At 58.6% G+C, this 12,508-nt stretch overlaps 3 protein-coding genes across 3 annotated transcripts; all 3 read left to right on the top strand.

Annotated features, from left to right (window-relative positions):
• Positions 1-96: 96 nt before the first annotated feature.
• Positions 97-3,631, top strand: ABB37_06659 (hypothetical protein; the record flags this gene model as incomplete). The annotated part of the gene is made up of 1 exon (XM_015805003.1): positions 97-3,631. The coding sequence occupies exon 1, from the start codon at positions 953-955 to the stop codon at positions 3,629-3,631; it is 2,679 nt and encodes an 892-aa protein (XP_015656296.1). The 5' UTR covers positions 97-952.
• Positions 3,632-3,997: 366 nt separating this feature from the next.
• Positions 3,998-4,457, top strand: ABB37_06658 (putative histone H3; the record flags this gene model as incomplete). The annotated part of the gene is made up of 1 exon (XM_015805002.1): positions 3,998-4,457. The coding sequence occupies exon 1, from the start codon at positions 4,065-4,067 to the stop codon at positions 4,455-4,457; it is 393 nt and encodes a 130-aa protein (XP_015656295.1). The 5' UTR covers positions 3,998-4,064.
• Positions 4,458-5,082: 625 nt separating this feature from the next.
• On the top strand, positions 5,083-11,702 carry ABB37_06657 (putative carbamoyl-phosphate synthase; the record flags this gene model as incomplete). Its single annotated transcript, XM_015805001.1, has 1 exon — positions 5,083-11,702. The coding sequence occupies exon 1, from the start codon at positions 6,183-6,185 to the stop codon at positions 11,700-11,702; it is 5,520 nt and encodes a 1,839-aa protein (XP_015656294.1). The 5' UTR covers positions 5,083-6,182.
• Positions 11,703-12,508: the final 806 nt, after the last annotated feature.

Here is a 12,508-nt window from a genome sequence, read left to right as displayed (position 1 = left end):
ACGTCTCTCTTGCTGATTCTCTGTCGTCTTGATTGTTTTCTCCCTTTCTCTCCACCTTCTTTGTTTGGGCTATGACGCTGTTCCTCCTCCATAACAGCTACATTACTGCTATTACACACACACACACACATATATATATATGTATGTAAGCGACAGTAGCGCTTAATGACCGTTGCGCATATCAGGCGCACCACACAGCAAAGGAAACAGCGCTCTTCTAGATAGACGCACCGACACACCGAAGCATCTTTCCGCTTCTTTCTCTTTATCGCCACAGAGGAGCGTGGCAAGACGCCGTCTTGAACTTCATTGCGATCCGTTCGGAGAATCGCCAACAACGCCGCAGTCCTGACTAACGATTCTGCTTTTAATTTATTTCTTGTTTCTCCCTCATGCCGCCAGCATGCCTCGTGCTCAGAAGAAACACGATACGCTCGTCGACGATGACAACGCCGCTCTGCTGGTGCGCGTGCTGCTACACGTCTTGGCTCCTTTTTTCAGCGGTCTCGCTGATGCGCTTCACAGCGCTGCCCCGGTCGCCGTCGACAGCGTGCCTTCTCCTGCTTCAAGCGACAGCAATGGAGCACAGCTCGCCCTTCCACGTTCGCCGGCCTCTCCACGAGCGGCAAGGGCCACAGCCCCTACCCCGTCGTCATCGCCGGTGCCCAGCACGCTCCAGCACTCTTCGACCCTTTTCCTCCCCTCGTACGGCGGAACAGAATCATGGATTTTGTCCGTGACGGAGTCGCCTCCCTCTCCCCTCAATGCCACGCTGGCCTTTCCCTCGGGCGGGAGTCTCGTCAGCGCGGCCGGGGCGGCGGGGGATGCTGCGCTGTCTGCGGCGTCCTCGCCATCTCGTTCGCCCTATCCCTCCCAACGTGAACGTCTCCCCCCGTCCCCCTCCTTTCCTTCACCACCCACGCCCCAGCGAGGTGGTGGCCGCCCACGACTGATGCTCACGGCAGCGCCTGCCGCGCCCGTCACGGCGGGCATCACACGAAGCCATCCGTACTGTCCAGTCATCGCGGATAGCAAGGATTTCTCCGACTGCTCCACTGCGTTTTTTACGCTTCCGAACGCATTGCTTTGGGAGGCCGTGGCTGCCCTGGCGGAGGCGATGCTGATGGACGGCGCCTACTTTTTCTGGCTGCAAGATTCGGCGCTGCACTCCATTGACACACCGCCGTGGCGGATGGAGGACCATGAAAGCAGCAAAAGTTTAGCTAAGGCGAAGTACGTGAAGCACACGAAGACCGCGGCCGCCTCCGCAGCCCACCACCACAGCGGCGACAATGGTGATGATGGTGGTATGGCGAATGCGCGAATGCTCCTTCGTGCGCACCGCTACGAGGACGCTGCTCCGGCAGACCTGCTCGCCCGTGTCCTCCTTCACCTTGACGACTACGCTGCTGACGATCTGCTGCTGCTTTACGACGAAGCGCAAACACCCGGCTCCTCCACGACGGCGCGTGACACACACAGGAGCTTTCTGCTAGGCGGCGACGATGACGGCACTTCTTCTTCCACGCACAGCTTTCTTTTTCCGCCATTGGCGGCGGTGTTGGTGCGGTCGGTGGCCGTGCACACGGCACAGCTGCTACATCCGCTGATGTCTACCGGAGCAGGGAATAGTTTGAGGAGCAACACAGACAACCTCGAGGGCTTTCTAACTGCACAGCGTCCCCGTGACGGGGACGTCGCCTCGGAGGCGGAAAGCGTTGCCGTCTCTGCCTCCGGCAGCGGCACGTTCCCGCATGTGGTATTAGCACCGTCCCCTGCGGAGGAGAAGGACACGTACCGGACATGTACATTTCGCGCCGTTCAGGAACAACTCAAGCAGCACCACCGACGAATGCAGCAGGCACGACACACTTTTGCAGGCCCGTCAGCCTCTTCACGGCGCACAGGGGCCACGCAGCGGAGAGGTGGCGATGCCGTGCTGTTCCGAGACGAATCGAAGCGGCCTGTGGCGGGTGCACCGCCACCGTCGTCGCTGTCACCGCAGCTCTCGCAGCTCATGACGCGTGCAAAGGCAGCAGCGGCGATGGACGAGAGCTTTTTTGTGGTGGTGGCGCCGCACGCACCACCCATTGCTGCACGGAGCGCAGTGGGGAGCTCGTCAGCGACGTTGGCAGAAGGGGAGAGAACCTACAGTTCAACCAACGGCAGCAGAGAAGTGGCGCAGCTGATGGGCGCTGGTGCTTCTGTACTAGCCGAGGTGGCCACGTGCACCGTGCTGGTCCTTTCGTGTGCTCTGCCGGAGGTCCTTCACAGCTGCGAGGACCCAACGTCCGTGACAACTGCACAGAATGGCAATGCGGCGAATCAGCGCGGTGCTGTGCGACCGTCGGCCAAGAGCGACGGAACGCTTCGCTCCACTTGTGAGAACCAAACGAGCGCTATGCACACACCGAATGAACTGGTATTCCGTTGGTGCGCTGACCTCGGGCGGCTCGCTGCCACCATGACCGCCTCCCCAACAACGGCGGAAGGAGGCAACGGTCGCGGTGGCGCGGCAACGGCCTGCACTTCTCTTCCTGACTTTGCCACGTCGGCTGCACATCTTTATTATTTGCTACGGGACCGCACCACCAACCTGCAGACCGCACAGGTCGCACCATACGCCTATGACAAGGGCAACCTCATGCCGTCTCCGCTGCAGAGTCCAGTCAGGTCTACAGCAGCAGGGATGAGCCTCAGGGCGGCAGAGAGAGATGTGTCCGTGGAGGACGAGGGACGCTTAAAGAATCACACCACACTGTGGCCGGCCGCCCAGTGGAGCATCCGTCCATACGGTGAACTGAAGCGCTGTGGGTGCCCGCCGCGGCTGCTTCAAGCAACGGACGACGATGACCGCCGCGCGTCGGCGGAGCCGTCCGCCTTTTCATCCTCACCCATACACGCGGCCCCACACGGCGAGGTGGAGGACGCTCTCGTGTGGAAACGCACGCGATGCGAGGTGCCGCCGGCTGCCACGTCGGGTGGCCTCACACAAGGCTTGCCGTGTGTATCGTGGGTGAAGCTTTCCTCCTCCGCGCCTACATCGGATCGTACCCGAGCACCAGACCCGGTCGCCGTCGTGGAGGACGTCCACACGTCCACTGCCGCGCTCTTTCGGCATCTGTTGCCGCCCACGGACTCTACGATGTCGGCGCAGCGGGATGCCGATGAAGTGTCAGAGGCGCTGGAGGAGGTCGGTGCCGTGCTGGGCTGCGTGGATGCGGCGTGTGCGAGCCGCACGCTGCTCGACGCCTCGTCGTGGCGCTACGGCCGCAATCGCCTGCACGTCGCGGCAGCGTCGTTTATTTCATTGGAGCAGCGACACGTACGAAGCGAGGACGACGATGACCATGACGATGATGCCGATGACAGCCGCCGCCGCCGCAGCAGCAGCAGTGGGAAGACAACAGCGGAGGAGGAAGAGGAAGCGGAGGTGGATGCGTTTGTTTTTGACACTTCATCATCTGTGCATGCGAGAGGGCGAGGAAGAACACGCGCACACACCTCTGCGCGGGCCGTGGGAGAGTCCAGCAACGTGGGGAGTCGCGCAGCCACGGTTGGTTTGTACCACCACGAATCTGGTTTGTTGTACGTCGCAGGCGGCGCGACGTATGCCCTGGAAACGGAGTAGCGCCACGCAGAACGAAACAGATTATATTAGCGCAATGCATGCCGTTAGGTGAGTACGCGCGCCCCCCGGAGCGCGTCAGTGACAAGTGAAGAAGGAGCTGCAAACTTCACGGGATTCAAACGAGAAGCAGAGGCATCATATAAATATATGTATCTACTGCGGGGAGGCTGCAGGCACGTATTTCGTTGACACCTCGTCGTTACTCGCTGTTTTACCAATATCGTTAAGGAGAGGCTCTTTCCTGTCTCTGTTGTACGTAGCTCCTGCTCGCTACTCGCCCCACCAAACACGTCTTATCTGCTTTTTCAAAACCTACTTTTCCCTCCAACGACACCTCCCACACCTGGCCGTTCTTACACGCTCACAGCTCATCGCTCACCACAGCTTTACCCCTCCCAACCGCTTTCCAACCCCCCTCCCCCTCACCCTCACCATGTCCCGCACCAAGGAGACCGCCCGCGCGAAGCGCAGCATCACGTCGAAGAAGAGCAAGAAGGCGCCGCGCGCCGCGTCGGGCGTGAAGAAGGCGCAGCGCCGCTGGCGCCCGGGCACGTGCGCGATCCGCGAGATCCGCCGCTTCCAGAAGAGCACGGACCTGCTGATCCAGCGTGCGCCGTTCCAGCGCCTGGTGCGCGAGGTGTCGAGCGCGCAGAAGGAGGGCCTGCGCTTCCAGAGCAGCGCGATCATGGCGATCCAGGAGGCGACGGAGTCGTACATTGTGTCGGTGCTGGCGGACACGAACCTCGCCTGCATCCACGCGAAGCGCGTGACGATCCAGCCGAAGGACGTGCAGCTGGCGATGCGCCTGCGCGGTGAGCGCCACTAAAGGAATGGATCGAAGCTCCTGCCCCTCGTGTTTGCGCGGCTCCTTCTTCACAGTGAAGAGGCGCTGCACACCACACCCCACCTCCATAGATACCCTTTGTTTCTTCTTCTTCTCTCTCTCTATACAACTGTTGTTCTGTGATAGTTATTGCTCTTATTCTTTTGTGATGTATTGTCGGAAAGAATAAAGGCCGTCTTTGTGTCGGGCCCAATCGCCAGGCGGCACAGTCGCAACAGCAATATCAACAGCTAAAAAGAATACTTCGCAGAGGTCGTTTGCCGTCTACTCCATGACTGCCGTGATGCGCATCGAAAGAACTGGATGCTCCGACGAAGGTTCTCAATAAAAGAGAATACATTGAGGTCGTTCCTCCTGCCCATGCGGTGGAGGTGCGAAGGGAACGGCTATGTGATATTATTACTGTTTTTTTTTCTTTTGCAGACGTTCACGTCGCTGCACCTCTTTTCGATAGGCGTCAATGCTCACGTGGCGCGGAGTAACCCGTTGTGCGACGCTTGCCCAATCCTCATACATGTGTATTCTTCGGATTCCCTTCATCACCTTGAGCCACTTCTGTTCTTCTCCATCTTCTCCGCGTTGCTCTCCCTCTCGAGAGTTTATTAAAGAAATATTTTACCAATTGACGTTGGCTTTATTTGTTTTACTCACTTTTTTTGTTCTGCTGCTGCTTTCCGATTTTTCCGATTCGAACTGGCTGCCACCGCGCAAAGAAAAGGACCGCTGACTGCTCCGTTGCCGCCGCTGCCACCGCACTCCTTCTGTTGGAGTACGGACGCCGCCGCGAACTCGAGGGTGCGTTTGTGGTGATCGCAGTTTCTCCTTCTCTCTCTTACTGTTGTTTTCCAGCTTTGTCTTCCAAGGCGTCTTGTGCAAATCACGTTGACCACTCGAAACCAAACAAACAAACAAAAAACTTCATAGAGCAGTGTCGAACAGACATTTTTTTTTGAGAAATAAAGAAAACACCAGGAAACAAGAAAGAGACGAGATTTGTATTTTTAAAGCTCAAGTGAGGCGCGCGCGCAACGAGCCACAGCGATATCTATTTATATCTCTAACGAATAAACAGAATAAAGGGTGGTCTTCCTGCCCCAGTTTTTCTTTGTGTTGTTCTTCTTTTCATCTTGTATACTGGTGGATCTCGCCGCGTTAACGGAGGGGGAAAAAGGGAAAAGAGAGAGAGAAAGAATCAACCCACAGCATGTATAAATAAAGTATTATATATCATCTAACCCATTTAAACCACTCTTTTTCTTTATTTCTTCATTTTTACTAACAATAAAAAAAAGAATACAGACCAAGCGTTGCTTTTCTTTAACACAGTTGACCTCGTTAAGAAACCCGCTGACCTCCCCCGTGTTACGTATATATCTTGGTTTTTATTGATATTGCTTCCTTTGCCTTCATCACCGTTGCTGCTCCGTTGCCGTGGTGTCTGCTCTTTTGACCTCAGCAAGGCTCGTGCATATACTGCATGGACGAACGACGAGACACACACGCACACCAACGAGCCACAAAAGAACCTCGACGTACTGAAGAATAGCCGCGGAAAAAGAAAAAGGAAGAAGAAAAGGCCTACCAGTCGACAAATTAGGTTTCTCGACACATAACAGTGAGTCCTCCTCCATCTCGCCGCATACCGCCACTTACCTCCCTTTCATCGATTAAACACCTGCACATACTATTGAGGAAGACGGAGAAAAAATGGAGCACTACGTGAAGGCAGAGCTCGTCCTGCACGGCGGCGAGTGCTTCAAAGGATACTCCTTCGGTTACGAGGAAAGCATCGCGGGTGAGGTGGTCTTCGCGACTGGCATGGTTGGCTACCCGGAGAGTCTGACCGACCCTTCCTACCAGGGACAGATTCTCGTGCTGACCACGCCGATGGTCGGTAACTACGGCGTGCCGCCCATCGAAGAGGACTGCTTCGGCGTGACAAAGTACTTCGAGAGCACCAACGGCAAAATCCACGTCAGCGCCGTGGTGGTGCAGGAGTACTGCGATCAGCCGGACCACTGGGAGATGTACGAGACGCTGGGCCAGTGGCTACGGGAGAACAAGATCCCTGGCATGATGATGGTCGACACGCGCAGCATCGTGTTGAAGCTGCGGGACATGGGCACGGCACTGGGTAAGGTGCTCGTGGGCGGCCACGACGTCCCCTTTGCGGACCCGAACACGCGCAACCTCGTGGCCGAGGTGAGCACCAAGAGCCGCGTCACCTACGGACACGGCACGCTGCGTATTCTTGTGATCGACATGGGTGTGAAGCTGAACACGCTGCGCTGCTTGCTGAAGTACGACGTCACGCTGATCGTCGTCCCACACGATTGGGACATCACGACGGAGCTGTACGACGGCCTCTTCATCACGAACGGCCCGGGAAACCCACAGATGTGCACGAGCACCATCCGCAGCGTGCGCTGGGCGCTGCAGCAGGACAAGCCGATCTTCGGCATTTGCATGGGCAACCAAATGCTCTGCCTTGCCGCCGGCGGCACCACCTACAAGATGAAGTACGGCCACCGCGGACAGAACCAGCCGTGCAAGTGCAACCTGGACAACCACGTCGTCATCACCACGCAGAACCACGGCTTCGCCGTCGACTTCAAGAGCCTGCCGGCGGAGGAGTGGACAGAGTACTTCACGAACCCCAACGACCACAGCAACGAGGGCTTGTGGCACAAGACGAAGCCGTTCTGCAGTGTGCAGTTCCACCCCGAGGGCCGCTGCGGCCCGCAGGACACGGAGTACCTTTTCGGCGAGTACGTGAAGCGCGTGAAGGAGTCGAAGGTGCAGGTGCTCGCCAAGTTCAAGCCGCGCAAGGTGCTTGTGCTCGGCGCAGGCGGCATCGTCATTGCGCAAGCCGGCGAGTTCGACTACAGCGGCTCGCAATGCCTCAAGTCTCTCCGCGAGGAGGGGGTGGAGACGGTGCTCATCAACCCGAACATCGCCACGGTGCAGACGGACGACGAGATGGCCGACCACATCTACTTCGTGCCCCTTACCGTCGAGGCGGTAGAGCGCGTGATAGAGAAGGAGCGGCCGGATGGGATTATGCTCGGCTGGGGTGGTCAGACGGCGCTGAACTGCGGGCTGAAGCTGGATGAGCTCGGCATCCTGCGGAAGTACAACGTGCAAGTCCTCGGCACGCCGGTCTCCGTCATCGCCGTCACCGAGGATCGCGAACTCTTCCGCGACACACTGCTGCAGATCAACGAGCAGGTGGCGAAATCAGCGGCGGTGACCTCGGTGGCGGAAGCGGTTGCGACGAGTCACGAGATCGGCTTCCCGATGATGGTGCGTGCGGCCTACTGCCTCGGTGGGCAGGGCAGCGGCATCGTGGAGAACCAAGAGCAGCTGCGGCACAAGGTCGAGGTCGCCCTCGCTGCCTCTCCGCAGGTGCTGCTGGAGGAGAGCGTGGCGGGCTGGAAGGAGGTCGAGTACGAGGTGGTGAGGGACATCTACGACAATTGCATCACCGTGTGCAACATGGAGAATTTCGACCCGATGGGTATTCACACCGGCGAGTCGATCGTCGTAGCGCCGTCGCAGACGCTGAGCAACGACGAGTACCACCTGCTGCGCAGCGCCTCCATTAAAATTATCCGGCACCTTGGCATTGTGGGGGAGTGCAACATCCAGTACGGCCTAGACCCCTTTAGCCATCGCTACGTTGTGATTGAGGTGAACGCCCGCCTCTCCCGCTCCTCCGCGCTGGCGTCGAAGGCGACCGGCTACCCGCTCGCGCACGTGGCGACGAAGATCGCCCTCGGCAAGGGTCTCTTTGAAATCACCAACGGCGTGACGAAGACCACCATGGCGTGCTTCGAGCCCAGTCTTGACTACATCGTCGTGAAGATGCCTCGCTGGGACCTCAACAAGTTCAACATGGTCAGCGAGGAAATCGGCTCGATGATGAAGAGCGTCGGGGAGGTGATGTCGATTGGCCGCACCTTCGAAGAGGCGCTGCAGAAGGCGGTCCGCATGATCGACCCGAGCTACACCGGCTTCTCCGTGCCGGAGCGCTTCCGCGGCGCCGACTTCGACTACATGGAGCACATCCGCCACCCCACGCCCTACCGCATCTTCGCCCTCTGCCGCGCCCTGCAGGAGGGCCACAGCGTCGAGGAGCTCTACGCCATCACCAAGATCACCCGCTTCTTCTTGTATAAGCTGGAGAAGCTGGTGCGCCTGCCCCGTGCGGCGGCGGAGCTGTACCGGAGCAAGATGACGGAGATGCCGCGCGACTATCTGCTGAACCTCAAAGCGCACGGCTTCAGCGATCGTCAGCTGGCGGAGTACGTCGGCTCCACCCCGGGCGAAGTCCGCGCTCGCCGCCTCGAGCTGGGCGTGATGCCGCTGATCAAGCAGATCGACACCGTCGCCGGCGAGTACCCGGCCGCGCAGTGCTGCTATCTCTACACCACCTACAACGCCCAGCGCGATGATGTGCCCTTCACGGAGCGCATGTACGCCGTGCTGGGCTGCGGTGTCTACCGCATCGGCAACAGCGTGGAGTTCGACTACGGCGGCGTCCTCGTGGCGCGTGAGCTGCGCCGGCTGGGCAACAAAGTCATCCTCATCAACTACAACCCCGAGACGGTCTCGACGGATTACGACGAGTGCGACCGCCTGTACTTCGACGAGGTGTCCGAGGAGACGGTGATGGACATCCTGACGAAGGAGCGCGTGCGGGGGGTGGTGATCTCGCTTGGCGGTCAGGTGGTGCAGAACATGGCGCTGAACCTCAAGAAGGCTGGGCTGCCGATCCTCGGCACGGACCCGTCGAACATCGACATGGCAGAGGACCGCAACAAGTTCTCGCAGATGTGCGACGACCTCGGCGTGCCACAGCCGGAGTGGACCTCTGCCACGTCCGTCGAGCAGGTGCACCTCTTCTGCGACTCCGTCGGCTACCCGGCGCTGGTGCGGCCGAGCTACGTGCTGAGCGGGTCGGCCATGGCGGTCATCTCGAACAAGGAGGACGTGACGCGGTACCTGAAAGAGGCCTCGCTCGTCTCGGGCGACCACCCAGTCGTCGTGAGCAAGTACTACGAGGGCGCGATGGAGTACGACGTCGACATCGTGGCGCACCACGGCCGGGTGCTGTGCTACGCCATCTGCGAGCACGTCGAAAACGCCGGCGTGCACTCCGGCGACGCGACGATGCTGCTGCCGCCGCAGAACACGGACAAGGATACGATGAAGCGCATTTACGACTCGGTCACCTGCATTGCGGAGAAGCTCGATGTGGTGGGGCCGATGAACGTGCAGTTCCTTCTGACGGCGGAGGGGCAGCTGCGTGTGATTGAGGCGAACGTGCGCAGCTCCCGCTCGGTCCCCTTCGTCTCCAAGACGCTCGGCATCTCTTTCCCGGCGATGATGGTGTCCGCCTTTCTCTCCCGCAAGGACCAAAACCTCGTCCCGATCAAGCGGGCGAAGATGACGCACATCGGCTGCAAGGCGTCCATGTTCAGCTTCAACCGCCTCGCCGGGGCCGACCCCATTCTCGGGGTGGAGATGGCCTCCACCGGAGAGATTGGCGTCTTTGGCCGCGACATGCACGAGGTGTTCCTCAAGGCGATGCTGTGCCAGAACTTCAAGATCCCCGAAAAGGGCGTCTTCTTCAGCAGCGACGTCGACAGCCAAACGGAGGCGCTCTGCCCCTACCTGCAGCACCTTGTCGCGAAGAAGTTGAAGATCTACTGCGCCACGCAGACGGCGGCGGTGCTGAGTGAGTACGGCATCGAGTGCGAAGTGCTGAAGCAGCGCTTCGAGATGCAAGACCTGAAGGAGGGCGAGCTGTCGCAGTACGAGGAGGAGGTGGCCAAGAAGGAGAAGTTCGACCTGGTAATTCAGATCCGCGACAAGAAGAGGGACTTCGTGCTGCGCCGCTGCACCCGCGCGACGGCCTCACCGGACTACTGGGTGCGCCGTCTCGCTGTCGACTACAACATCCCGCTGCTGACGGAGCCGAATATCGTGAAGCTCTTCTGCGAGTGCATGGACCTGGCTCCGTCTGCCATCGAGATCGAGCCGTTCCGCCACTACGTCCCCAAGATCTACCACAAGATCGAGAACAACAATTGTGCGATGCTGCGGCGGCACAAGGTGGGCCTGATGATCACCAACAACAACGATAGCAAGGTGCTGGCCCTGCGGCTGAGCCAGGAAGGGCTGAACATCACGTGCTTCCACGCCTACCTGGGCGGGTCGGACATCGACCACTTCGAGGAAGCCTTTAAGAACCTGAACGTGCCGGTGGAGGTGGTCGACCTGCGCTCTGAAATTGCGGACGCCGCCTTCGACCTCATCATGTGCCAGTCCGCCGATGAGAACCACAACTGGCACCTGTCGAAGCTGAGCTGGTACATCTTTGGCCGCTGCCTGCTGCTCGTGATGCGCGATAAGCGCATGACCGTCGTCGCACAGACGTCGAAGCAGAACAAGAAGGAGGCAGGCTTTGAGAAGTACGTGCAGATCAACTGCCCCGAGATGGGCGTGTACAACGCGTGGCGCGACGCACGGCTCATGGAAGACTCCGAGACGGCGGCCGATCAGATCAGCTTCCTGCGCAAGCACGGCATCAAGGCGACGGTGAAGAACAGTGGCCAGGTACACAGCTCTGTGTGCGGAAACACGTATTACTGCAAGGACATGCGCAGCCTGCCTCCGTCCACGCTGGTGAAGCCGATCCGGGAGTGCAGCTCGACGCCGGAGTTTCTCTCGCTGACCTTCCGCGGTGCCCGCTGCGTGAACATCAACGGTGTGGACGTGACACCGCTGCTGGCGCTGCAGATGGCGAATGACATCGCCGGCCGCAACGGCTGCGGCGTCACCCGCACCCGCGAGGGGGCGATGTTCGAAGCCCCGGGCATGTGCCTCCTCTCTGTCGGTTTGCAGTTCCTCTATGACGTGTCGTTTGACCGCGCCGCGGCGGACCTCTTCCGCTCCTACTCGCGGCACGTCTCGTCGAACATCGCGATTGGGCAGCTGGCGGAGAAGCACACGCAGTCCGCCATCGAGGCAGTGCGCTTCCTGACCGCCGATGTGGGTGGAGTTGTGGAGTTGGAGCTGCACCAGGGCGAGATCATCTTTTTGAAGCTGTCGCACGTGCAGAACCCGGTCGACCGCCGTGTGGCGTCCCAGCTGGTGACGGAGGAGGAGTTAGAGGAGGTGTTCCAGCCAGGCAATGGCTCTTTCAGCGATGTGCAGTGGTAAGCCGCACCGCATAGTCTTGTTCGTGTTGAACTATAAAACAAAGATTTACTTGCTTATTGTCTTATGTATCTCTCTCTCACACACACTACCCTAACGACACATCAATTCAGATAACGCGGTGTCTCGCTGCATCTCGATACGGAGAAGTAACAAAAGGAAAGGGAAAAGACAGGCGCTGCTGTGGGTTCTCGGCGCAGATCGGTGCGAGACGTGACGTCGTCGTGCCGACGGCAAGGGTCGTGATATACACACCCTCACACATACAAGTGGAGGTCAGACGCGTGCGCGTGGGATTGGTGGTGGTGGTGGTGGAGCGTCTGGAGTACGAAGTACGTTTGCTATTTTTTTTTCTTTCTTCTCTTCCCATCACTTCGCATTTGGTGTTCTCCAGTGCTATCAGTCGGTTTGTGTGCGTGATATATATATATAAACAGTAAAACCTGTGTATTCACAGACGACGCTCGTGCGCAGTTCCCTCCCCTTGTTCTTTTCCTTTCCCTTTCCTTTTCCTTTCCTTTGTTATTATTATTATCTATTCATCTTCTAAAGCAGCCGAAATGCTGTGACGTGGGCGTGTAAGGTCTAATCTTCACTAACTGCAAAACACCAAGCATCAGTAAGGAAAGTAAACTAATCGTGGCGTAGCCGAGAAAGCTGCATGCAAGTGAATGTGCGCGGCACCAAGAAGGATAAAGGAAAGATCTGCGTAGCACTTCTAAAGCATTCTTTTCTCTTGCGTACTTGAAGGCGCGGAGAAGACGGCATGTGGACTCCATCTATTCAACCATTGTCTCTGGCAAATGTAT

The sequence above is a fragment of the Leptomonas pyrrhocoris genome, assembly GCF_001293395.1.
Source record: "Leptomonas pyrrhocoris isolate H10 chromosome Unknown, whole genome shotgun sequence".
NCBI lineage: Eukaryota > Euglenozoa > Kinetoplastea > Trypanosomatida > Trypanosomatidae > Leptomonas > Leptomonas pyrrhocoris.
Note: the sequence above shows the minus strand (reverse complement) of the source record. Positions and strands in the feature narration are given on the sequence as shown.